Source organism: Pezoporus wallicus, unplaced genomic scaffold (genome assembly GCF_028554395.1).
Source record: "Pezoporus wallicus isolate ANWC-B61680 ecotype Strahan unplaced genomic scaffold, APGP_CSIRO_Pwel_v1 contig_3952, whole genome shotgun sequence".
In the NCBI taxonomy this organism is placed as follows: domain Eukaryota; kingdom Metazoa; phylum Chordata; class Aves; order Psittaciformes; family Psittacidae; genus Pezoporus; species Pezoporus wallicus.
This window is the reverse complement of record NW_026635034.1, coordinates 12725394-12750945: the sequence shown is the minus strand read 5'-3', so window position 1 is coordinate 12750945 and position 25552 is coordinate 12725394. Positions and strand designations below refer to the sequence as shown.

At 40.9% G+C, this 25552-nt stretch overlaps 2 protein-coding genes and 1 long non-coding RNA gene across 3 annotated transcripts in view; 2 read left to right on the top strand and 1 right to left on the bottom strand.

Annotated features, from left to right (window-relative positions):
• The first annotated feature begins 3223 nt into the window (after nt 1–3223).
• LOC130593774 (uncharacterized) lies at nt 3224–3929 on the top strand. The gene is made up of 2 exons (XR_008970871.1): nt 3224–3438; nt 3782–3929. It is a non-coding gene; the product is annotated as an uncharacterized LOC130593774 (long non-coding RNA).
• Nucleotides 3930–8379: 4450 nt separating this feature from the next.
• Nucleotides 8380–9776, bottom strand: GCNT3 (glucosaminyl (N-acetyl) transferase 3, mucin type). Its single transcript, XM_057399138.1, has one exon. The coding sequence runs from the start codon at nt 9774–9776 to the stop codon at nt 8481–8483; it is 1296 nt and encodes a 431-aa protein (XP_057255121.1). The 3' UTR covers nt 8380–8480.
• Nucleotides 9777–14450: 4674 nt separating this feature from the next.
• The window catches only part of OTUD7A (OTU deubiquitinase 7A), a 148761-nt gene continuing 137659 nt past the window's right edge, over nt 14451–25552 (top strand). Inside the window, exon 1 of the mRNA XM_057399120.1 lies at nt 14451–14473. The gene's annotated coding sequence lies outside the window, so the exon portion shown is untranslated. The remainder of the gene's footprint in view (nt 14474–25552) is intronic.

Sequence of the window (25552 nt, the reverse complement as noted above, 5' to 3'; positions counted from 1 at the left end):
TTTTTAATTTATGTGGAATACATTTAGTGGGACACCTGGCCAACAGGATTTCAGGGAAGGAGCTGAGTTATGAATTTTTAGATATCAAATAGATAACTTTGTTCTTTTTAGACTTACACATTAAATAACTCCAATCAAGAAACTCTGAAAATAGTTTCTTCACTAGAAGTATGAATATAATATACTGACAGCTTGTTTGGCTGACCGGGACTGTTCCAGTGCGGTCATAGGAATGCCTGTTGCTTCAGTACTGTCAAATTCCATTTATTTTTGACACTAGGCTACTCAAAGACCACTAGAAACTGGAAACCATACAGAAGAAAAGTCAAGGGGTAACTGTTTTCAGATCAGTCTAAATCTTTAGTTTGTGATGAAAATGGAGCATAATTTTACATCTGAATTAATGAAATTAAACTTTCCTCTACATGTCAGTGGCCCAGTCAAATAATTAAAGTAATAAAGTTTTAGTGTCTCTCCTAATGCCTTTCCAGACTGACATGTTACAGTTCTCTAAATCCTACGTTTGGACATGAAACTATATATATCATGTTTGGTTATCTTCCGCTTCTCTCACTTCAAGTGAGAAAGGAGTTCACAAACTTGCTTGCAAGACTGTTCTAAGTATTGTGTTTACCATGAATTTTTTTTGGTCTTATATCTATGCCAAATGTCCCTCACTACAAACTGCAGGTTGGTAAGTAACCATTTTTGAAACCAGAACAACAGAGTTGCTCTCATTTGAACAGCACACGACCTATCTGTGGAGGCTGTTATCTTAAAGGATGTAAATGTATATCTGTGGTTTTCTCTTTTTCTACATCAGACTCAACCTTCTATGTTTACACACTTTTTGTTCTCTAATAATTATGTGGTAAGCTGAATTGCAGCCCTTGCAAGTATAAAAGTTTGTTCTGGCTCCAACTCTGCTGTTTCTTCCTCTCTCTGGACAGAAACTTCTCAATCTCCAGTTGTCTGTAGCCTTTGGACTCCCTCCCAGTGTAAATGATTATATATCTTATTTTGTTCCAATTAAGTTTGCATTAGCATATTTATTATAGCATTTTTCCATTAAAAGCAAATTTAATAGAGTAGCACAATTGTACTGATGATGTAAGGTTATTGTGTGGAATAGATTTATGTTAACGTTTCGTTTGTACTTCTCTATCAGACTTCTGTGTTTCAGCAGTCGCCTACTACTACTTCAGCGCTCCCAGCCTTAGTGCTGCCTTAGCTGTTAACTGAAAAAGAAAATAAGGTAATGAATATATATATATATATATATACACACACACTAAGAAAAAATACAAATTAAAGGAAGAATGATTTTGTTGACAAAGATGTCTCCTACTTAGTAGTTGGTGAAATTCAGACCAATGTGAGCAGGAACCAGAAATGATTATGTTCATAATTTGGGACAACTTTACTGACTTGCTTAAAAAAAAAAAGCAGTGGTCTCATTGAAGCTCTAGATGCGGTCCTTTGGAAGGAGGTGATGGGATACTCCCTGTGCTGATGCATAACCATAACATTGAATTGTATACCCTACTTATGTGGTTCCTATTCAGTGTGAAAACAGATTTGACTATTGCCTTGCCTTGAAAGGAAGCATTTGAAAATGAGATGGACATTCTGAAATGGATGTAAATGCTCTGTACTGGAGTCTTACTGTACTGAAACTGCAAATGCTTAAGTGACACTGATGATCAGCTTGTTTTTCATCCTTAGTTAAGTGAGTGGCAAAAAGTGACACAGATGACATATATTAAAAATATATTAATATATGAAATAAAATATTATGGATGCTTCTGAACTATTCTAAGACTTTTCCTTTTGCTAATAGTAATGTAGTCTTAGAAGAAATACACAGCAACTCGAATGGCTGGGGATAGGAAACAATCTGTTCCTGGCCACAGTGATTGTGAAGGGACTGTGTGCCGGGGGAACCTGTGTGATTTAGTCTGTGTGGAAGGCTAGAGACCGTGCATAAATGGAGAGTAAGGGAATGTTTTAGGTGAAATAACATGAGTAAGAAAAAGTGGATATAAGACATGCTTCTGTAATGTAGACATTCCCTTCCTCTCAAGTTGAAAGTCTGAGAAAGCCTTTCACACAAAACAAGAAAAGTTATCAAACACAAACAGCAACTGAAGAAAAGGCAGACAAGAAGGTTCATGTACCCTGAACTTCTTGTATTGCTCTGCCTGGCTAATGATTGGTCGTATTAGAAGCTTTATTTCATAGCTGGTTAATGTTTTAGTATCACAGATTAAAGTTTTAGTTTATAGGCTAGCTCTGTTTGGTTATGCCAAATGCATTAAGCTGTTGTTCTGCAGACTAGTTTTCCACTCATGGCACAATCCTTAGAATCATAGAATAGAATAGTTAGGGTTGGAAAGGACCTTAAGATCATATAGTTCCAACCCCCCTGCCATGGGCAGGGACACCTCACACTAAACCACGTCACCCAAGGCTGTCCAGCCTGCCCTTGAATGCTGCAAGGGATGGAACATTCACAACTTCCCTGGGCAACCCATTCCAGTGCCTCACCACCCTAACAGTAAAGAATTTCTTCCTTATATCCAATCTAAACTTCTCCAGTTTAAGATTTAACCCATTACCTCTTGTCCTTTCACTACAGTCCCTAATGAAGAGTCCCTCCCCAGCATCCTTATAGGCCCCCTTCAGGTACTGGAAGGCTGCTATGAGGTCTCCATGCAGCCTTCTCTTCTCCAGGCTGAACAGCCCCAACTTAAAACATCCAACTTATAAACATCCTTGTTTTCCGTGTGCTCTGTATTTAATTTACGAAATACTTTCTTATGAGTTTGACTTACTGTTTCTAAAATGAGCTTACATACACATCTTCCATCTCCTTGTCTGTACAGTGTTAGGCAATGCAGGTATCTGGTATTTTTGCATATGTGGAATGTTTCTAAGGACATGGAATTCAAAGTTGGATGCAGACAGACTACTGAGTTTACCTGGGTACGTAAAGAATACTTGCACTTTTGTGATCAATGCTCTCTATTCAGCAAAATTGCTTTTAAACTCACCTGGCTTTAATTTATATTTTATTTCCAAGTGTTAACTTTGCCATCTCTTTAGAAAACAGCTCTTGAGGCATAGTGAGGTGCAAATAATTCTTGGGAATAACCTTTCTGATGTCTTGAATTGCTCCAATGATGCCTTGGAGAAAATCTGCTTTATGGGATGAAGACTGCTCACTGCAGGAGAAAAGCTCGCCTGTGCTTCTGGAGGAATTAATTCCTGCAAGCCTCAAGAGCTGTTTAACAGAAGCTTTGACACTAGCTTGGTAGCAAGTGTCACATTCTTTTTGGTTTTAACCACATTTTTTGGATGGTGTTTGTCCCAGCCCCAGATCTGCTACTTCTATGAAGGCTGTTTCAGTTCATCGAAGGAGAAGGGAGCAAAGAGAAGGTAAGGGGATCTGGTGCCATTATTCTTCCTGCTTTTTATTGCTTTGCTTTCCATAATTTTCTTGCCACTTGCTATTTTTTGTGTTTGAATTTCAGCTAATCCCTCCACATTCATATGTTTAATGTGCTTGGTGGTTTTGGAAGAGATGTTGAATTTACTTACACCTAAAAGTGTTAACTGCACTTTTATTATACTAAGCTATTTTAATATCCAGTGGAAGACAAATCATCTTGCTTGTTTACAGCATCAGCATACTTGATGCTGCCTGTTTGGTCCTTCCTTGCCTGTAGTGGTATGGACTGACTCATTCATTTGGGGATTTTTGTTGGTTTTTTTTCTTCAGAAAGGTCCCAGTTACTTCCACCCATCAGTAGCAGAACGTAAAAGATACCTTTGCACCTTGAACTTAAGCTAGAGTGGATGCTTCTATTTAGAAAGTAAATTGGCTAGAAGAAGGTGAAGAAAAGGAAATAAACACCAGTACAGAGGTGGCTGTGAGTGACTGCCTGTGTTTAAACATGGCTTCTGAGAAAAAGGGTTCTGTGAATTCCACAAGTGTGCAAAACCAGATGTTATCTGAAGCAAGCTGTTTGCTCATTCAGGGATGTCAACACCTGACTTTAAATGTTATCAGAGAGACACAAATTAAAGGAAAGTGTGGAGCAGGAAGGACTTGAGATGAATTCCCAGAAGACAAGTTTAATCAGGATCATTATGTACTTTTACACAATGACTAGGTACCATGAGGTAGATGAGAGTTACTCGAAACACAGATACTAAGGATCTCAGCAGCTTAGAGGATAGTGTATCAGTCAAGGTGTTAGTGACTTGGTTTTGCTTTCCTGTACTCCAGATGTTCCAGGGGCAGGGAGCAGGAACATGATAAAAAGCATTTTAACTTTATTAAGCTGTACTGACAGATGTGGACTTTTTCTTCACTGTAACTTAAAGGGTGATCTTAGGAAAATAGCTTTGCTGAAAGATAAATTTACTGTATAAATAAGTTCTTGCGGCTTAATAGGTTTTAAGTCACAAATCTATTAATATTTTGATTTTTGCCTTCTGCTAAAAGAGCCTGCGCCCTTCAAGGAAGTGGAAAATAGTTCACTGAGAGTCTAGTTAATGTTTCATGGTTAGTGCTGATGCATTCAGAAGGAGAAGAACACCCCTAACCCTGTTCCCTGAATCAATTTTACTCTTGGCTGCAAGTACTTTACTGATGTTTTGCTCTATAGGTCATGTTTGCTTCTAGTTTTTCAGAATTTATTCCCGGCTATCCTCTGAGTTTATTTCAATTGACTCATCCCTTTAGAGACTTCAGAGATGATCACGTATGAAAGAAATGCAAAGCAGCCAGGAAACAGACCTTCCCATCTGGAGTTAAGAGCTGTTCATGGACCCATCTACATTTAAATACCTATTATATCAGTTTCAGCTCCCATTAGGTTGTTCTTGTAAAAGTAAAGGAAAAACCACTTGAAAATAAAATATAAATTAAAGCCAGGTGAGTTTAAAAGCAATTATTTGATTTCAGAATTATAGTTTCAACTTCCTCCTGTGCATGTTGTGAAAGATAAATGTCAACTTGCAGTATATTTCCTCCTTGAACAACTGGGAGCTTGTAAAAAATTCAGGTTGCTAGTTAACAACTGGTTGTAGACAAAGCTGTCAGAAGTAGATTTTTTATCTAGTTTTCAATGGAAAAAAAAAGGTTTTATTGTGGTTGTGTGTTTTTGTGGTTTTGTTTGTTTGTTTTTTAAATCATAGTAGTTTTATCACTGGATAAATTTAACACTAATGTTTCTGATATGACTATTTCCATTTTGGATAGCCCAAGATGTTACTGATTAAGCCTATATGGGGTTTAACCTATTGTTTGGAGGTGATCCTATATTGTGATATGCCAGTGCTACTTTTGGCTAAAGCTTGTCTTGCTTTATTTGAAGGTTGTTCTTTTTTCAGTTCTGCAGCTAACTTGGGCAAATTCCATCCTATCTTTGTGCCCTGTTGCCAGTTTTCTGAGATGCTAACTATCTTAGTTCTAAGATGCTTTGAGATCTCTGGAATACAATGTTCTCAGAGTCGAGTGACATTTTTTTGTTGTCATTTGAAATGGTAAGGAAACATAGGTTTTTGTTTTTTTTTTTTTCTTTTCTGTATTGCTGCTTTGACATGTGACTGTACTCATAAACCTGACATTCCTCATGTCTTTGGAAGAGGAATTGCTGAGAGTATTCCTTTGTAACAAACTTTTTGTCTTAGTTCACCTTCTGAGTTTGTTCTTTCAGAAGAAACTAAGTCACTACTAAAAGAAGAGGGTGAATTGAAAATAAACTTGCACAAAGATACACCTTTGGTTTTGGAAACAAATAATCTGAGATAAATCGTGGGTAACAGCACCAACAGAAACTGAAAATTTTCTTTGAATCAAAATTGTTGAAGTTTACAAATTGTTTGCATCTCCAGATAATGCCAGAATTTGTTTTCATACAAATCGGTGATCTCTGAATGGAGAAGGCCGCATAGGCTATGTTCTTAGGTAACTGCTGTCCCTCTAGTGTGTTGCCAAGCTGTTTTTTTTTTGTTACACTGGTTTCACTTGAGACCTTCCTGTTCTATAGGCAAGCTCTTTCAAAAGTGCATAAATGTCTAACCAGGAAGAGCATAGATTTCAACATGTAACATTAAAAAAAAAAAAAATTTACTTTGGCTTTGCCAGAGACTTACGGTGGAACAGATTTGAAGGGGTGTCTTTGTTTTCCCTAGAACTAAGTATTTTTGTCTGTCTCTCCATTGTAACCTTTTTGGTCAGGCAGTGTCTGTCAATAACAGAAGAAACACTGTTATTTAAATAGTATGTACAAGCAATACTTTGTATTTCTGAGAGAAGAAACAGCTGAAGAATTAAACATACAGAGTGAAGGGAACAAAAACTGTTAACACATCTGTATGTAATTTGTAAGTATCTGTCTTTCTTTACAGGTGCTTTTGTAAAATAATAAGGTGCCTCTTTTCAACAGTGTTTCACTATTTCAGGCTGGGATTCTTTCCACCCCCCAAACACCTTTCTGCTTTCTGTAGGTGATCAGAAGGAAATTATTTAGATATTGCCAACATCCATTTCATGGATGAGTTTGCTTTTGATGCAGTTCCTTGCAATAGGAATAGAGGAGTATGGGTTATTTCTTGTTTTGTTTTGTGTTTTTTTGGTTTCTCCCCCCCCCCCCCGCATGAACATGTACCTTTTTGCTCCATTTTCCAATGGAAAAAAACACTACTCTGCCATAGTCAGAAACACACTGACCCTGCTCTGCCTCATTTAGTCCAGAAGCTTGAATGTATTCCAGTCCCCCAATGAACCACTGGCAGTAGTTTACCATTTGGGGCTAATATGTATTAATATAAAGTAAATGAAAGAGCTCCAACAGGCATAATCAGATTAGGCAGCAGTGGTTAGATGCAGCTTTCTATGTTGGGAGACTTGAATTCTTACCCTGAGTCAGCAGAGTTTTGTTTGTTCTAAAAGAATGTACTGGACATGGAGATATTTGCTATTTCATGTTGAATTTGCTGCTGAAACCATTTTTAAATTCTCTATGTTGCTATCAGGTTAGCATAAAGCTTCCATCTCTGTTGTAACAAACGTCTGTTCACTTTACAAACATTTACATTAACAGAAGTGCGGAAGAGCTTCCCACTGGGACCAGCAATCCTATTACTTCATTTGCTCTTTTTGAATGAACAAATGCTCAAGTGATGCCTGGGAGCTTCTCTTGCCAGCAGTTGGAGGTTTTGCCTATTTTTGCTGTGAAGTCACCATATTTTAAGAATTGGAATTTCCCAACCAAGTTTACGATGTCTAAACCCTTGCAATAACGCACCTTTTACATCAGTTACTTCCTCTTCTCATCCTATTTAAATAGTTGTTTTAAATATCTGTGTGACTGCAGTTGTAACTTCACCTAAATGTAGCCTCATGCTACAGCATTGCTTCAGGTGCTATTCTGTATAAATCATTATATATTCCAAATTTCCCACCAGAGACCTTGAATTTATGAAGGTGTCTTCTGACAAAAGGGGGGGGGTGGGTGGGTGGTGGTAGTACAAAGACGACTGAATTAATCCCTCAGCATTAATAGGTAGTGAAAACCTTTTGGACCCATGGAAAGTGCCTGGCTTTAATATGAGAAGGTGGGAAAAATACATGCAGGTGAAATACAGATGTTCACAAATCTTTCTTTCAGCTTCTAGAAACTTTGAGAAACAACAATGTATTGGATGACTGGTTTGTTCATCTGAAAGGCCAGACACACCACTGGATATGGCAATTACATTACTAACTGCCTAGCAAAAGTCTCTTTCTTTGGAAGAGGAATATGACGGAAAGCTGTTGGTTTGCACACCATAACCTACACAATCTCTCTGCCCCCCCCGCTTCTGCACCTGTAACACCGGGGCAGGCATGTTCAATCGGTTTAATGGCTCTGCCTAGAACACAACCCGTTCTCCTCAGAGGAGGACAGGACACACAATGCCAAGGAACCATCTATTTACTGTATTTTGGTTTATTGAAGGATTTTTAATAGTATTGGCAGACTAGACTTTAAGGCAGTACAAAAGCAGCTGCCAGCTGTTTGGCTCAGCCGTGCAGCAGGTGCGGTGTAGAAAACCAATTACCATTTTAGTTTCAGCTACGGTTGTAGCGGGACCCGGAGTCTCCGCGGCCCGTGCCCTGGCCCCGCCTGCCCGCAGGCTGTGTGAGGAGAACAGGACACCGTGCGGCTCGGTGCGCGGCCCCTGTCCCTCGGTCCAGGGTCCCTGGGCGCCCGGCCCGTCCCGACCGTCAGTTACCGCGCTCGGCCGCTCCCCGTCTCCTCGGGGGACCGCCGTGTGAGGAGACCCTTCCGCCAGCGCGGGTGACGCGCCCGCGCCCCTCTCGCCTCACGACGCGACGCTCCCGCCTACGGCGCGGCCCCTGAGGCTCCGCCGCTGGACGCGCCTGCGGAAGGAGACAGGTGCTGGCGAGGGTGAGGCGGCTCCCCTCAGAGCCCCCTGCCGTAGAGGGCCCTGTGCCGCAGGTGCTCCTCCAGACACTGGATAGCGGCGTCGTCCACCAAGGGGTCGAACTTGTTGGCCAAGAGGTGGTGCTGCTGGAGCATCCAGGGCAGGTCGCCCACCCCGTAGATACAGACGGCGCGCTGGTGTCGGCCGGTGCAGGGTGGGTAGGGAGCGCCCTTGCTGGTGTCCCCCTCCAGGTACTCCCACTTGACCAGGCGGGGCAGGGCGTTCATGTCCGAGAGCTGGAACTTGTCGTTCGGCGGCATGGCGCCGGGCACACCGGGCACACGGTTGAGCGTGGCCCAGACGTGCTCGTCAGGGCTGTAGGTGTCCTTGGCCCACTCGAGGAACTGCTGCGCCGCGGGGTCCTCGAAGATGTGCTGCACGAAGGCGCGGGTGACCACGACGTACGCGTTGCCCGTGAACATGCGGTAGTCGTGGGGCGGCGGCAGTTTCTCGGTGGCTGTCCGCGAGATGACCTGCCCCACCTCGTGGTGGTACTGCCAGCGCTCCCGCTTGAGCGCCGACGGCTTCTCCGACTCCATGCTGTTCCGCCCCTGCAGCACCTTCAGGGCACGCACAATCTCGGCGTTAGTCTTGATGGGGAAATCGGTGCCGCAGGTGTTGAGGACGTAGTGCCAGGGCATGGGGCTCTGCAACAGGTCCTGCATGCAGTTGAGGTCGGCCTGCAGCCGCGACCAGGAGGCATAGACGACGTCTTCCAGGCGGCTCGCCACAAAGACGTTGGGGAAGCAGGCTACGATGGCCCGCACGGCTTCCTGGAAGGCGGCTGGGGACTTGTTGTCAATGTGGACGCAGTAGACGTTCTGGGGGGCATAGAGGGACCGCAGGAGCCGCTCGAACATCTCGATTTTGTCATGGATGACCATGGAGTAGGCGATGGGGAACTCTTCCTCTTCCTGGCTCAGCGGGAACTCGATGAACCGCCGGCTCTCCTTGAAGGCACTGCAGTCCTTGGCCATGTCCAGGTACTGCCCCGGCGTCAGGGAAGCCCTTCTGTTGGCGACCTCCAGGTTGCTGAGCTGTGCCTCCTGGATGGCCCGCTCGTCCCCGCGGACCACCCCCGAGCAGTTGATCCTCCTGCCGGGGGACAGCTCCAGCGCTCGGTACAGGCGCTGGCGGCAGCGCGGGTGCCCGGTGGGGCAGGGCCGGGTGGCGCCGCGCAGCGCCAGGGCGGCGGCCAGGAGCAGCGACCCGAGCAGCACCGCACAGCGCCGCCGCGCCGCCGCCGGGGGGGTGCTCCTGTCACACAGCCGCATGGACCCGCGCCGCGACCACACGTGCGGGGCGCCCGCCCCGCCTCACAGGGTCTGGTCCAGTGTGCGGTGGCCCGGAGCTGGTGCTGCGCGGAGTCACCCCGGTACCTGCTTCCTGCGTGGTGGTGAGCAGTGGCAGGGCGATCTCGGCGTACCCGCAGTTGAATAGCAGGCGAATAAAAGGAAGTCTCCTCCCTCCCCGTGGCGTGGCTGTTTGGCTTTATCGACGCTGCAGGTGGTTGTGTATCTTCTACGTCTGTTTGAAAGAAGGTATTTCATCTTACCCTTCCTTGTCCAGCGTGTAACACAAGGAAACTTCCTCTAGAATGCAGCCCCATGTAATGCTTTCTAAAGACTTTACTAGATGACGTTAGGACCTAACCTGTTCAGATCACTCCAGTTTGCAGGTCAAGGGGGTGACAGCAGTAGTGCCGCAGTGTAGAAGCCCAGCTGCAGCAGGCTCTCTGCTGGCCTGGAGCTTTTTGAGCTTTGGTGAAGAATTACTGCACAAGACTTTGGATAACTGATCAAAGTAGAATCTCTGTTTCTACATTGGAAGCAGAGGGTGAAGACAGAGACCATGGTTTATAAATAATTTACCACAAAGTGTCCTCTTGAAGGAGTGAAAGAATATAGGAGGGGCGTCAGGACCTCTTACATATACCTACATAGACATCCTGGCTGACTATCACTTAATAGAAAAAGAGGGTTTAGCCACTGTGGGTGGCTAAAATACACCTTGTGTCATGAAAAACAAAATAACATCCTCTAAGTTGTAGTCCTGAACTACTTTGTAGTTTGAATCAAACCTGGTGTTTGGTACCATGTTTGTAAAGGGGCGCTTTTCTTAACAGTTTCAGTGATGACTCAACATTTCTAAGATGGGTGTTCTAAGACAAACAAAGGTTTTATTTTTTTCCCTCCTTTCTCCAGATGTACCAAGGAGCCAAACTCACAGAATCTGTAGCTGGACTGAGGACTGTTGATGGAATTAGAACTCTGCACAGGTTCTAGAAAACAGCAGCAGTTACTTCCTCAATTTCAAACCTGAGATTGTTTGTTGAGGTATCAGCTTTACCCAGTTTAGCAAATAATTGTCTTAGATGCTGTCCAGAAATTCTAATGGACATTATGAAATGCAGTGATATGATACACATGGTATTGGTCATAGACACAGCTGTCAGTTTGCCTGGGCTAAGTACCAAAGTGAATGTGCTTGAGAGAAACATGGGGAAAAAGGCTTACATAAAAAGATAAGATGTGGCAGTAGATTGCAGTATAAGAGGAGGATGATTCAATCATATTTAGATAAAAATCTTGCAGAACACTGTGAGAAGTTGCATTACGTCATATTGTGAGGTGTCCCTGCCCATGGCAGGGGGGTTGGAACTTGATGATCTTAAGGTCCTTTCCAACCCTAACTATTCTATGATTCTATTGTGGTATGCTTTTTGCAGAAACTTAGAACAGCCCACAAGCCTCTAAAGTTAGTTGTATATGAAATGGCAAAAAGGAATGCTATAGCGAGGAGTTCAGGTGCTTGGCAGTTATGGCTGTGGTTTAAACATCACTGTGCTGTCATGAAACAGGCTGGTGAATGAATTTTGTTCGTTTCCAGAATTTCTCTGTCGATACTGAAGAGTGCTGTGTGAGGACTCTCAGTTAAAACAGCTTTGGTAAGTCTAGGTGCCACATGTTTCTAGTGCCTTTTTGTACTTGCTTCCATTTTAATGTGCCATATCAAGTCATAAGTTCCTGGTTTTTAGCTTTCCTGTTAAATCCTCACAGGGTGACCTGTTACCTACTTGCCTGATTGCACAATTTTACATTGTGTTTCAGATAAATGCATTGAAGAGTGGAGAAGAAACATGTGTTGTGTTTGCTTCTCCAAGGGGGGAAAAATTACTGTGTGATTGTTTGGGGATGGTGCTGCACCTGGTAGAAATTTAGATTCTGATGGCAAGGCTCATAGTCTTAGTGGTGCAGTTAGCTTATAGAAAGAAAGGGGTTTTCCCTGGGAAAGCAGCATTAACAAAGAAGTACAAACAGAACTGAGTTGGAGGAATCAGTCTGAAGTCATGGTTACTAAAATGTGTAAGGCAAGAATTTTTCTGTATGTAAATATACTGCCAGCTTCTTTACCTAATCAGACATCCGAGACCAGGCTTGTTCATGCTACAAAAAAATCTTGTGTTCTACTCTTTTGCTTGGATGAGCTGAGAATTTTGTTAGCTTATTTTTAGCTGCTTCTTGGTCACAAGTGGTTTGATAGTACTTTTAAAATTAGTATTTGATGCAGTATGTTACAGACCAGCCAGTGAGGATTTTGAAGGATTCTGCCTCTAAGCAATAACACCACTTTTAAGCTATCAGGGCAGTGTTGTCTTTATCATTCTGCTTCTTCTGTATTTTATATCCTCTTAGTTGTCAGAAGAGGGTTTTATTTACTGGTGTAGTGTGTATTGTCATGTAGTTTCTCCTACGTTGGTTGACTGCTTTGTAGGCGTTACTAGCTCACAGTTAAGTTCTGTGTTCTCCAGGACTTTGTGTCAACAGGAGGAATTTTATGTTCTCAGCACAATGACTGTTATTTAACCTTTGTGTTTGACAGTTATTTTTATGTGTCATCTAGATAGTAAAGCTTTAAATAAAAGGAAGTAAATGCATGAGGCAGTTATAATCAGAAAGCAATGCAATACACTTGCTTTGCTCCCTGTTCCAGTGCATGTCCTCTCCACAGGCTACAGTCCTTCAGGATAAACCTGCTCCACTGTGGGTTCTCCACAGGCACCACTTTCTGTCAGGAAACCTGCTCCTATCTCGGCTTCTCTCCAGTGGCCTCAGCTTCCTTCAGGGCTGCACCCCCTGTTCTTCATTGGCCTTGGTGTCAGCAGGGTTGGTTGTCACTCTTTCTCTACTCTGTCAGCTGTTGAGCAGCTTTTCTTTTTAATCCTTTTCTGAAACATGTTTACGCAGAGGTGCTGACAGATTCACTGTCTGGCTCAGTTTTTTACGTCTGGCATGGGGCAGCTTCTGGTCTCTTGTCACAAAAGCCCTCTCTGCCTCCTTAAAAAATCATTGACACATTAACCCAACAGATGAGCCTTTGTAACTTGATCCCCTTATACTGATGACAGGGGTACAGTTTGCAGAGTTGAGTGACAAAAGGCTGACTTAAATAAGGAAAAGGTTGGGTGTGGTTTCTTTGGCTTTTGGTTTTCCCTTATTTCCTCTCCCAGCTTCAGCTGGCTATATACTTGCACAGAGGGGCTGATGGCTCTAGTCTTTTGGAGTCCACTAGTATATTCTACAGTTATCATATGATTTATGATATAGTTAAAATGCCAAAGAAATATAGTTGATTATCCATCATTTGCAGGTAACGTAGACCCCTGGAGAATCAGCTTGCTAGTCCAAAGTTGTATGGAATAGTTATGTAAGAAATACCTACTGGCATAAGGATTGTAAAATTACTTTGCAGGCCCACACCTAGAAATACTTAGGGAGGGCTCTGATTTTTCCAGTAACATTTTGGGTATGTAATGAGTATCATTAAACAAAATCACTGATACTCTCACTGACTGCTACTTAAGCAAAGCTGTTCCTAAATATTAATAATTTCCTATCAAGTACACACCTTGTGTTAAAATGCAGTATTCTGTTGTGAAGAACTGCATTTCACTCTATATGTGTGTATTCACAGAGGGAATTTTCTTACTTGTGTCAAGTAGAAATGGATATTTTCCAAAAGAACTGTTCTTTTTTTTTTTTTTTTTTTTTAAAATCAATACTTCCCTTGAAGTATGCTGGCAAGAAATCAGATTTCCATCTTCCTCTCTGTTCAGATCTTTTTTTGCTGACTGCGCTTGTATTGTGATAGCTAAAAAATCAGAGAATTGTATTTGGCTTATAATTTTATGAGTGATAGTTTTAAAATTACTGACAAACATTTGGAAAACATGATGATAAAGTTCCCACTATGTATCTTCAGAGACTAAAAGTTTGGTCTTTATTTTCTATGGAGTCTTTTGCACATACTGCTTTCAGGTGTGCATGTGGGATGTGAACAAAGAAGTCTCGAGGTTTCAAAATAAACATAACAAGCCTTATGCAAACATGTATGTATTATACGTGTACTCTATGTGTAAAACTTTAATTTGATGAACACAGTATTGTGCAGGTTTTTCTTTTTGAAATGGAAAACTCTGTTATTACAGACTTCAGCTTTGGTTTTCCTTCCATTTAATTTCAACTGAATTATGTGGCTCAGTCCTGTGCACTCTGTAACAGGTTGCCCAGTATCTTTACAAGCTACTAATACTGCATTTGGACCAGCATCATCTTTGGTCATCTTGATGACTAATTAGAAATTAAGTCAATTTTTCTTTTTTAGAGTTTTACTTCATGGCTGGTTTGTGACAAATGGTTTGAAAGTGCTCTATGGAGTACCTCTGGGTCTGCCACTTCATGGATGAGATTCAGAAAGAACATGAAAAGGCAGCATACAGTAAGTAAAAAAAATCGAAACAGACATTTTTGTAGCATGCATATCAGTTCCTATTTAACTGCTCAGTGCTAATCACCTAACAGTTGCAGGCTTGTTGCTCTGTTGTTTCTGGACCTCTGTGGAAGTCTCACTGGAAGAGAGAAGGATTGCTGCTTTTATCCAAGGCAAAACAGCCGGACTGAATGGAGTAACAGTGAGTATGGCTTTGAAGGAAGCTTAAGCAGATAGTCGTAACTGACACATAGTTAACAGGATGCCATTTATTACCTGATGTTTTACATGAAAGCTGAACTCTGCTAATAAGGTAGGATGAGTTTCCTAAATCCCAGTATGTATAATACAGCAAAACAGGGTGATAAGGCGTTACTCACCTTACGCAGATGCTGAAGAGACAGGCATATAAGCGGGACAGTGCTGGTACAGGTGTTTAAAAATAGTTTCCTTTAAACCACTCTTAAAACTGGTGCTGTTTCTGACTGTGGTGCCCAACACTGGAAACTGGACTGTGTCCTGGGGGAAGAAAATAACCTGATTTTTCTTGGAGGACGTAACACAAAGAAAACACAGTGATACTGGAGATAATAAATACATTAGCTCATGCCTCATTGTTTCTAGAAAAGGATTGCTTCATACAGCATGGAAAATATAAACAAAACAGCAAACAAAACTCTTTTAGATAGAGGAGCTCACGGCCATAGAAATACAGAACCAAAAAGAATTAATTTAATCTTGTGCATTTCTCACAATGGAGAACCCATGATAACTAACCTATTGAGATTATTTCTTAACAGATAAAAGATTTCCTGAAATATACAGCAGTGTTACTGAGAGTTTTTATCTGAACAAGAAAAATACAACCCTTTAAAACATGTTAGCTTTGTTTCTTGCCTTGTTGGCAGCTGTCTAAATGGTATTCTGATGTTTCGATGTTTCTTGTCTGTGGTAGAACTGTATTCATTTATCAGTGTTCTGTGCAGGTTGTTTTGGTCATAAATAGATTCTGCCATTGTAATATCTGTGCACAGATTGAAGGCTAGCATGCGGACTGTATGTCCAAAGCTTGAATGTAATGTCATACATTTCTTTCATGTCCCTGTGGCTGCTCAGAAACACATCTGAATATGTTTAGAGCTACAGTTGATCTGATTGCTTCTGAATGTCCCACAGCCGTTTCAGGCAGGGAGTTTATCCAGTTGCTGAATAGGGGTGTCCTGGGGTCAGTGAGTCCAACAAATTTTCCTTCAGTGCCTGTGCTTCATGCAGAGCACTGCTTACCTTCACACTCCTGAATGCAATATAGGCAAAGCCACAAGAGGAATCAGCAGTGGAAAGGTTATTGTTACTCTAGAACTGTTGTTGTGGGCTGTTCAGTTCCATCTGAGGTTTCTGCAATGAACAGTCCTTGTTCTGGCTGCTGTTCTGCAAAGAAACCAAAGTATTTCACAGTACTTTGAGGGCCCGTGCCTTCTTTGCCACACATGATGCTACACAGCAGTGGTCAAATACGAAATTGCTTGGGGAGAGGAGTGGTTGTAGGAGTAGTGTTGTACTACTTTTTCCTTATTTCAAGTGATCTGTTTGCTTCCTCGCCGCCCCCCCCCCCTTAAAAATCTCCTATACATTTAACATTTTTGCTTCCTGTCATGCAAAGCTAAGACATATTAGCTGCACTTATGTCATAGAAAATCCTTAAGGTTTTTACTGGTTATTATTTCATTCCTTCCATGTTCATAGTATTTCTTTGTGGACATTGTTCCACACTGCTGTGAACTAATTCCAGGGATAAAGATAGCAATAAGCATAAGATAAATTTTTTGTACATTAGGTAAGCAACTGAGGTCTAGAGCCACTAAGGTATTTGAGTATCCCACTAGGAAATAATGAGAAATGCCTGAATAAACCGACCTGGACTGTGAAACAGTTCTGTTCAAGTAGTGCTAATGAGACAGACAGCAATTTCATCTTTCCTCTGGCATTTATTATGTGCTATATAATTATATCATTATGTGCATAATAGATGCTATGTGCATCTATTATGTCTTGCCCCTACAGAAGGGGCCAAAGGTGAAACTTTTTTTTGAGGAGCACGTAGTGTTGACAGACTGAAATGTTAATGGCTGCTGACTGAAGGTTGGGGTTGTCAGTGCTTGTGGGTGAGCATGATTGAGCACATCTTAATGTGAACCAAGTAGTTGATGTTAGTGCTAGATACCAGTATCTTTTGACTCATAAATCAATGAATAGCATATATTTTTCTATTTAGCAAGCTTATTAAAAAAAACCACAAAACAACAACTTTTAACATTCTGAACGGTATCTGAAGGGGGCCTGTGAGGATGCTGGGGAGGGACTCTTCCCTAGGGACTGTAGTGATAGGACAAGGGGTAATGGGTTAAAACTTAAACAGGGGAAGTTTAGATTGGATATAAGGAAGAAGTTCTTTACTGTAAGTGTGGTGAGGCGCTGGAATGGGTTGCCCAGGGAAGTTGTGAATGCTCCATCCCTGGTGATGTTCAAGGCCCAGTTGGACAGAGCTTTGGGTGATATGGTTTAGTGTGAGGTGTCCCTGCCCATGGCAGGGGGTTGGAACTATATGATCTTAAGGTCCTTTCCAACCCTAACTGTTCTGTGATTCTATGATTCTAACATTCATTTTCTGCTTAAAAGAAAATGCCATTCTTTCTTATTTTGGCACTTGATTTGGGTCAATACTTAGCTCTTCGGGAATACCAAACTGTAGGCCTGTGGGAAACACCATTGCAAATGCAGCAGCAGGAAGCAGACCAGTAGTTCATTGTTTAAAAGATATGACACTGGCATGCCCCTGTTTTCATGTTATTTTCAGTTCTGAACTTTCATGGAGTCTTTTGTTGCTTCTGTGTTCAGCAGTGACGGTGTTAGAGTCCAGTATATAAAGCAGTGACAAGAAATCTGAACTGAGGTACATGAGCCAAAGAACTCTTCCGTTGAACACAGGCGGAGAGGTGAGAGAAAGAACAGAATTGGTTTGCATTTTACTTCCGACAGGGATGATTTCAGTAGTTTATACCCGAACCTGCTAGTTCTAGCTTTCTCATCATTAGTTAGCTAGGGAGATGTGCAGTGTCTTAACCTCTCTCGTTGGAATAGTCCATATATCTGCATAAGTTTTGGTGATAAGCTGTTTCAGCTGGGTTTTTTTCAGTGACTTTATTTTTGTCTCATGGCAGCAATGAACAGTATTTCCAGGTCATTTCACCCACCTATTTAAAACAATTGTGCTGTTGTCATGAGTAGCAATTAATCACTTTGTCTGGACTGTGTCATGGCAACTGAAAGTCATAGACTCAAAGTCATTAAAGTTATGGAACACATATGTATTCTAGTAGGTATTTGCATCTCTAGTTGTTAGGCAGCTTGCAGAAGAGTGAGATGGTACTGTAAAACATATTTTCAGTTAAAAATTGATTCGCGTGAGTTAACTGAGCTAGCTTATAAGGCCATTTTCTTAGTCACAGCTGAGATGAAATTTTGTAGGTTGTTTCAGGGAAGACCTGCTGGAATTGTCACTAAAAGCATTTCCCTCTCTTCTCTCCCCCTCCCACCCCCTGTGAAGATTCCTGATGTAAATAAGTTTAGACTAGAGAGAATTTGCTGTATGTAAGCACATCAAAGATGAGAATGTTTGGAAGATGTGTGTTTGACTAATTGTAGAGCAATTCTTGTGCAATAAAGGCTGGTTTCAACTGAACTGTGTTCTTCCCCCAGCTCCTTCCTGAGTTAGATTTATGAAAAACAACAGTTAACAACAAAACCTACCACTCTGTGCAAGGGTATGTTTTAGCAAGCAATAGATTACATATTGAGACAATGTGTTTTGTAAGAGTACGAATGATCCTTTATTTCAGGAAGGGTGTGGTTCATGGGCTTCTAGAAACTACTTGAAAATGATACAGGAAAAAGGGCTGCAGTTTTCTGCATTTAAAATGGTGAGGTCCTAGCACTGGTGTATAAATACTGACTGATGCTATGGCATGATGCCCTCTGCCATGCCTCCGCAGGACAGAGTTGCTAACATACTGACAGCATTGTCCATCTGCTGCTGACACACAGACATTATTGCTAAAGCTAATGTACAAGAGGAAATAGGGGGTATAGTCAATAGTTCCATGTTTTGTTGTTTGTTTGTTTTTTTTAATACACTTTTATATTGTTTCTTGTGAGGGTGTTAGTGTAACTGAAAAAAGAAGTCTGCCCAGTGATACTAGCATGGTTTTGATACTGACACTTGACTGGCTTATTTGTACTTGCTGGCATGAATGTTTAGCATGTATCAGAAAATTGGATCAGTAAATGTGGTGTTTGTGGTTGTGTTGATTTGAATTAAAAAATACATTTCACAGACAAAACTCTCCATGGAAGAGGAAAAACTTTTCTTCACACACAGGAGGATATGACCTGCAGTCTCTGTGTCTGGGTAATTTTGCCATTATTACATCATCATCTGCCTGAAGCATGTTGAAAATATAGTTGACTCCAACCTGAACTAAAGTGGTTCAGTCTTTATCAGTCAGAGAGAGCTGGCTCTCTTTTTCTTTGAAGTACCAGAGGTGACCAAATATAATGTTAAAGCAAATGCTTGCTAACATCTGAGATTAAAAATCCAGCAAAACCACACACAGAGTTCAGAAGAGGTTTTGTGTCCCTGGCTTTAAGGAATTGCATGGTTTTGGTATGTGTGTTCTCACCTCAGATCAGTAGAGAAAAACAGGTGATGGTGATGAACTTTCTCATTTGTGGTTGCCATATTTATACTGTTCTTAGAGTTGTGAATGCTAGGGGGATGTGAGGGAATAGAGCACAGAAGATGGCTGGGTTTGTGTGCAGAGTTTCACAGCTGAGAGTGGTTAGAAAAATGTGGTTTTTTTTCAAAACAACTTACTATAATCCACAACAAATACTAAATGGTCTGGAAACCGTAGAGTTTTCTCAGTAAGATTGAGCAAGAGATTTTCTTTTCAAGGCTTACAGCAGAAGTCCATTTTTCATTCCTTCCTTAGTAAGGGGATTGATATAAATTGCTTGTCCAAGTTTTTGGCTTTCAGTTGTGTTTGGAGCTTCTATTAGTGATTTCTTTGGGATTATCTTTATGCCATCAGTTTTCTGGTTGCTACTGTTTTTTTTCACATGTTTAAAACTGCAGATGTGATCAAAAGACTTAGATGGAGTGCCAAGTTACACATGTAGATACAAATAATGCCTGCAAAGTGCATGTGCCCCATTTTACAACTGTTTCTCCAGCATTTTTAGTGCAAGGTGAGTAAAGCTGAGGGGAGGATACAAATCTTTAAAAAAAAAATAAAATTAAAGAATATTTTGTTTTCAAATCCCCCAAGAATCTGATCTAATGTGAGATGTCCCTGCTCATGACAGGGTATTGGAAGTAGATGATCATAAGGTTCTTTCCAACCCAAACCATTCTGTGATTCTGGAAAGTACACTCTAAGCATGTCATACCTGTTAACAAGCAATTTCTGTGTGTTTCTGAGTCATCTTAGCATTGGTTTCCCTTTTAACTTCAGGAGCTATGAAAACTTGGGAAAGTTCTGGTGCTGGTGGGTACCTCTGCAACCCTTAACACCAAGTGATTGGGCCAAATAGTGGGACTGAATTAGACAAAGACCCAATTGAAGTAGATGTGGCATTTCCAACTTCCTAGCTGTGTCATCAAGAGCTTCTGTCTGCCAGCTGAGTTAGGGGATGTGGCACATCCTGTATGTATTGCAGGATCTGCCTCTAATACTGCTCCGCTTGTATTTCTAAGTAAACTGAAGGTAATTTACAGCTGAAGGAGCTGGCTACGTTCCCTCGACTAGCCCTGGTTTTCAATTGTAGGTGAAGAGTTCAACTGTAGCTGAAACTCTTCTATTGTTTCCAGCAGATGATTCAAATAATGAGTGTGAGACTTTCTGCCAGTTGCTAATTCTGAGCTTCAATTAAATAGTTTTTATATTGTGTACATATAAATATACTTAAAGATAATATGCCTCTTCTGAGCAGTGTCAGATGCAATAGTCAATAGTATTACACATTTAGGATGAAAAAGCTGTATGTGTCTTATTACTTAATAGAAATATAATCTAGTCGCTCCCTATGTTCCTTTGTAGCCAGTTAGGGATTTCCAATATGCTATTGACTAGCATCAGTTCAAAAGTATAATGAGAAATAACTTTAATCCACAGTCAGCAAATCCTGTTCTGTCTCTCAACAGCTGTTTGAACTGGACACTGCCTCTAACACTGAAGTTATGTAAAGCACGTTGCCTGTTAACTTTTGTGTACTCCAGTGTATATCCTTGAAGATTCTTTCCCAGCTAGGTACAACTTTGTTTCCTGTATACACATACTCCTGCCTGTTCAAATCTCTATCCTGCTGAGACGCAGGCATCTAGCTTCCTTTTAGTGCTGTGTAATTTTCTGAGTTTGAGTTAGTTCTACTGGAAACAAAAGGAAAAGGAAGTTATTTTTTCAAGGGGAAAAAAAAAAATAAATCCTTGACTAATATCATCACCAAAACCAGTATTGCTGGTTATAAAGGAAGAACAAGTTTGTGTCAAAACTCTTCTCAAACATTGCAGGTTCTGGGTGAATTTATTTGCTTTGTACAGCACTGTTTTTGAATTGAATTGCAAAGTAATCTAACTTTATCTTTTTGAGTTAAAACTACTGTTGGCTGTGTACATGTGTTTCAGGCAAACCCAGGTGTGTGTTCTCTTGAAGATTTCTAATTCATTCTATGAAATGAGTAGACAAAGCTAATCAGTTTTGTCACCTTGCAGAATCATGAATTACTGCAGAACAAGTTCTGGTTTGTTTTTTTTTAAATATGCGCATACAGTGTTCTTGGGCAAGTGCCTGCTTAGTAATGCAAGAAAAACTTCATGTCTCTTTTTCTAAGGAACACTGTGGCTTTTAGCGTAGCACTAATCTGGATGAAACAAGCCCACTCACCTGCTGGCTAAAGGAAAGGTAGATCTGCTTGTTCTATGTTCTCTTGTCTATGCAAGTGTGGAAGGGATGACTGTAATGATAGCAGTCATACCAGAAAAGAAGTCGAGATTTCAGCTTGATGAAGAAGCCAATCATCAGCTGCAGACTACATTCTTCATATAATCACATACCTGTACAGGATTATGACAATGATCTAGAAGCTTTTTTTAGCAGGGAAGGCAGGGATGGCAGACTGGTTTTTCTCTACATTACACATATTTTCTCTCACAAGTGTTTAGCAGAGCTCCACACTAGAGTTCACTGAACACTAGAAATTCTTTCTTTCATACGAGCTCATCAGTTCATGCCTATGCTTACTTAGAAAATCTCCTTTCAAAGTGATTGGAACATCTAAAATGAAGTTATTTTTCAGACAGATTACACTTTCCTTTAATTCTTTCAGTCTTTCCATATACTTTGTGGTGCTTTTTATTGGAAATAGAAAACTGCTTTAAAAAGGAAAAACTCTGTGTGTGCTTGTGTGTGTTAAGAGATAAAGGAAACATTTTGGCTGCCTCTTCTGATGTTTATTCAGACAGGAGTTACAAGTCCACATTTGTAACCAGTAAAACGCAAGTGTGCACATAATCTTGGCTAAAGTCTGAACTTCTAACTATCTGATAGTTATTTTTCAGTTAATAGAGAAAATGTTTTTCAGGTTTCTTTTTCTAGCTGTGTTGTCTGACCTTGCTCTGTCTTAATTAATGACTGCCATAAATTTTGGTCATGCCATCTTTCAATCAGGTGTCTGCAGATTTCACTGAATACTAATCTAATGTTTCGAGGAAATGTGCAGCTGGGTACAGTCTGTACACATGTTTTGGTATTTTTCTAGTGATACTACACTCTCTAGCAATAAAGATATAATGTAAGCAGAAAAGAAAAGAGACTACCTCTGATAAGGATGTTCAGAATGCTAGCCTTTTACCTTGGACAGCATAGAAGTACGCAATTAGATCAGCTCTACTCGTGGTACTCGAGCAGGTGGCATAACAGTTCATTTCAGGATAAAGTGCCCCTCAGTACATGGGTTGGTCAACAGCTGTTCTGTTGTAGTGATATAGTCCATTCTTTATATCTTAGTAGATTACTTGTCATGCTAGTAAAGGCCTTGCAGTGTAGATGTGCCCTCAGTATTTATTTGTATTGTTTTCTGATCATCCTTAAATGGAGATTATCTTCTATTTGCTATGGGAATAGTACCAACACAAAGAAGCTACATCATGATTGCTGAACTTAAATAGTGAAGCTGTTTAGTAACTGTATAGCTGCATTACTTCATTGTATATGAAAAAGGAACTGACTGTAACTGAATTATTATTGTTAATTTTCCCCCATGAATAATCAAGCTCCTGAATTATCATTGGACTTTCATTCTGTCTCTTTGCAGCTAGATTCATGTCTGTTGTTTATACTGTTGACATTTATAACACACTTCTGTTTAGTGCAGCTCAATGCTATTCCTTTTGGGCAGTTTAATTCCTGAGAAATCCTGAGAAACCTTTCTGGGGTTGCCAGTTCCATTTCCCTTTGACAAGCTGGCAAAGAGTTTTAGACCTGATGAATGTGTTTATTTTGGTTTTGTTGTTTTGTTTTTTGTGTTTAAAACAGAGTAAATATGATCAGAGCAGTAAAAGGCTTCTCAGCTGAATGTATTATGTATATCCAAGAAATGGTCTTTCCTGAAGTGAAAGCCACAAGCTTGAATCTCTTTCACCCCAAGAAAGCACCCTGATGATACTACCACCAAAGTTTTAGCTTAGTTAGAGGAGGTCCTGTCGTCTCCTGGGGAAGTTTTATCCCATGATGCATCCTGAGTGGGAAGAGTCTTCTCAGGTTTTGTTTTCAGGTTGTAGTTGTTAGTATTTTAGGCGCAGTCTCCTTTCTTTTTCAGATTTTTCCTAACCTATTGTTCTTCCTCCCATGTGCTGTAAGGGATCTCTCGTATTTCCTCTAGCAGTTCCTGGTTTATTACATAGGTGTATGTGTTACTCAGCATTTTTTTCCCTCTTTTTAGTCCAGTGTTCATGTGGAGGAGTGCTATGGCTGAGTGGAGGTTTCTTCCCCTGTGCAATGAAGGTGTGTGCTTTCTGTGTGTTATCTCACATACCTGATTAATTAAATAGTCTGTTTGACGTCTACTAGCTGATAGGAAATTTACCTTGTCTACATGACTGAATTCTAATGTTACCTCAACACTTCCCTTTTTCTTATGGTCTTAAATGCACATTACTCATATTTGGTTATAATCTGTTTACTGATGATCATTAAAAATGTGTTTTGGAAGAGCATACACTTTAGCCTTCTAGTTCTGCTGGAACTCAGAACTAAGTAAGCTCAGAACTTCCTATGCTGTGCATCTAGAGTTTTGAAGACATTTTGTTTTATTTATCAGTTTAACCATATTTGTAATAAATGGTTCCTGTGACTCTTGATAAATGTTTAAACAAAATCACTAAAATAAAAATCCAGCCATACTTGACTGTCAGGGTAGGCATAACTAACCATTTTAGCTGCATAGTAATACCTTTGACCCACTACACTTCTTTCAAAGTTCAGAGCTACAGGAAATGTAATAGCAGGCCCTAAAAGACGAGGTCAGGGCACAGTAGAAGCTGAGTAACTGAGTCTGATTCCCTGTAACAGGAGGTAAGAGACTTCTGATAGTCATCATAGCTCATGTTAAAAACTCATCAAAATATGTATGTTTAGAGTATTGTGTGGGCCAAGAGAAAGTGAATACCAAAGGTGTTATGTGACTCACATATATGTATACAAAAATACTTCACAGTTCTAGAATATGGCATAATTTTTAAATGTACTTGTCCATTCAGCATCTGGCTGAAGTTGCAAGTACTAACCAACAGCTCCGTAATTTTTACTTCCAGGTGAGAACTGAGGTGCAGTGAGGTGAGGAGGCTTGCTTTAGGATTTGCTGACTTGGTCTGCTCAGCAGAAGAGGGAGTTGAACTTGAGTTTCTCAAGTCCAAGAATAGCATTGTCTCTACCCTGATCTGCCGTGGAGGTCACCTCTCCTCCTGTAGCTCTCGGTCAGAGAGCCATCATGATTCCATTACCGTTCAGTTTTCCCTCAGATAAGCAGCTGGTGTTCCCTCCTATTTAAAAGAAATGCCAAAGAAAGGAGTTAATTATTTTCCCTAGGGGAAAGCTAGTTTGACTGCTGTTTTAACAGACACATTATAGAAGATGCATTTTGGTTATGTGTTGTCTCCCTGTGTCTCGGCGCACGCTGGAAGCGGCACGGGCAGTGCAGTCGGGTTATGAATTGTTTAAGCGGTGGCACCATCTAGTGGGAGCTTTTTCAAAGAGCTGCTCAATCATATGAAAAAGAAGATAATCGATTTAACTTCCCAGTTCGAATTCCAGCTGCATGGATAAATAAAAGCAAGTGGTTATGTTAAGGTGAATGCAAGAGCACCATCTTCCCCTAGGGAAGCCTGATGTGCATTTGCACCTTTCTTGAAAGTATATATTATTCTTAGTTTTACCTCCTCACTCAAGGTCCTCTTAGTTGCAGAAGAGTTAGCTTTTCAGAGAAGAAAAATGAAATTATCTTGTTGTAAACCAAAATGTGTGGAGCTCAAAAGCTCAAGTGTTCCCTTTGGGACTTTTCAGAGAAGTGGATTAGCTCTCTGAAGAGTAGGAATATCCACTGTATAGAAAGAGCAGTGAAAGTGGCATTGCATGTTTTGTCCATGTAAAAATGCTGATGTGCCTTGCAGCTGCTCAGGAGAGATTCCAGTGAGCAGTCAGCTCTGGGGACCTGATGCATTATTTAGCTCCTGTGACTCAAGATTCGCCTTAGAAGTCATGAGGGGTTATTTAAACAAAACCAAAACCAACCCTTCATTTCTTGTCTTTTTCTGCTTTTTCAGCCTGCAGGCTGCACTGGTTTCACACTGTCAGGATTTTACAAGGATGGAGGGGAGGGGAAATCTTTTCTTTTAAAATTAATGCTAAGGCTCTCAGGCATGATTCCAGCAGCAGAGACTCAAAGAAAAGCACTAAAAATAGTGAGAGTCATGATAAAATTGCAAGAGCAGGAAGTGTTGCCTCAGAGAGGAGTGGGGTGGAATCTCAATTTGTATGCATTCATTAACTTGGCTTCTGAAGTTAAGCTTCTTTTTCTAGGGTGCTGCTTCTTTCGTTGCTGAAAGGATGATAAAAAAATGTTTAAAACCAACTCCTGGGTGAATGCTCTGAGGAAGTTTATAACCATTACA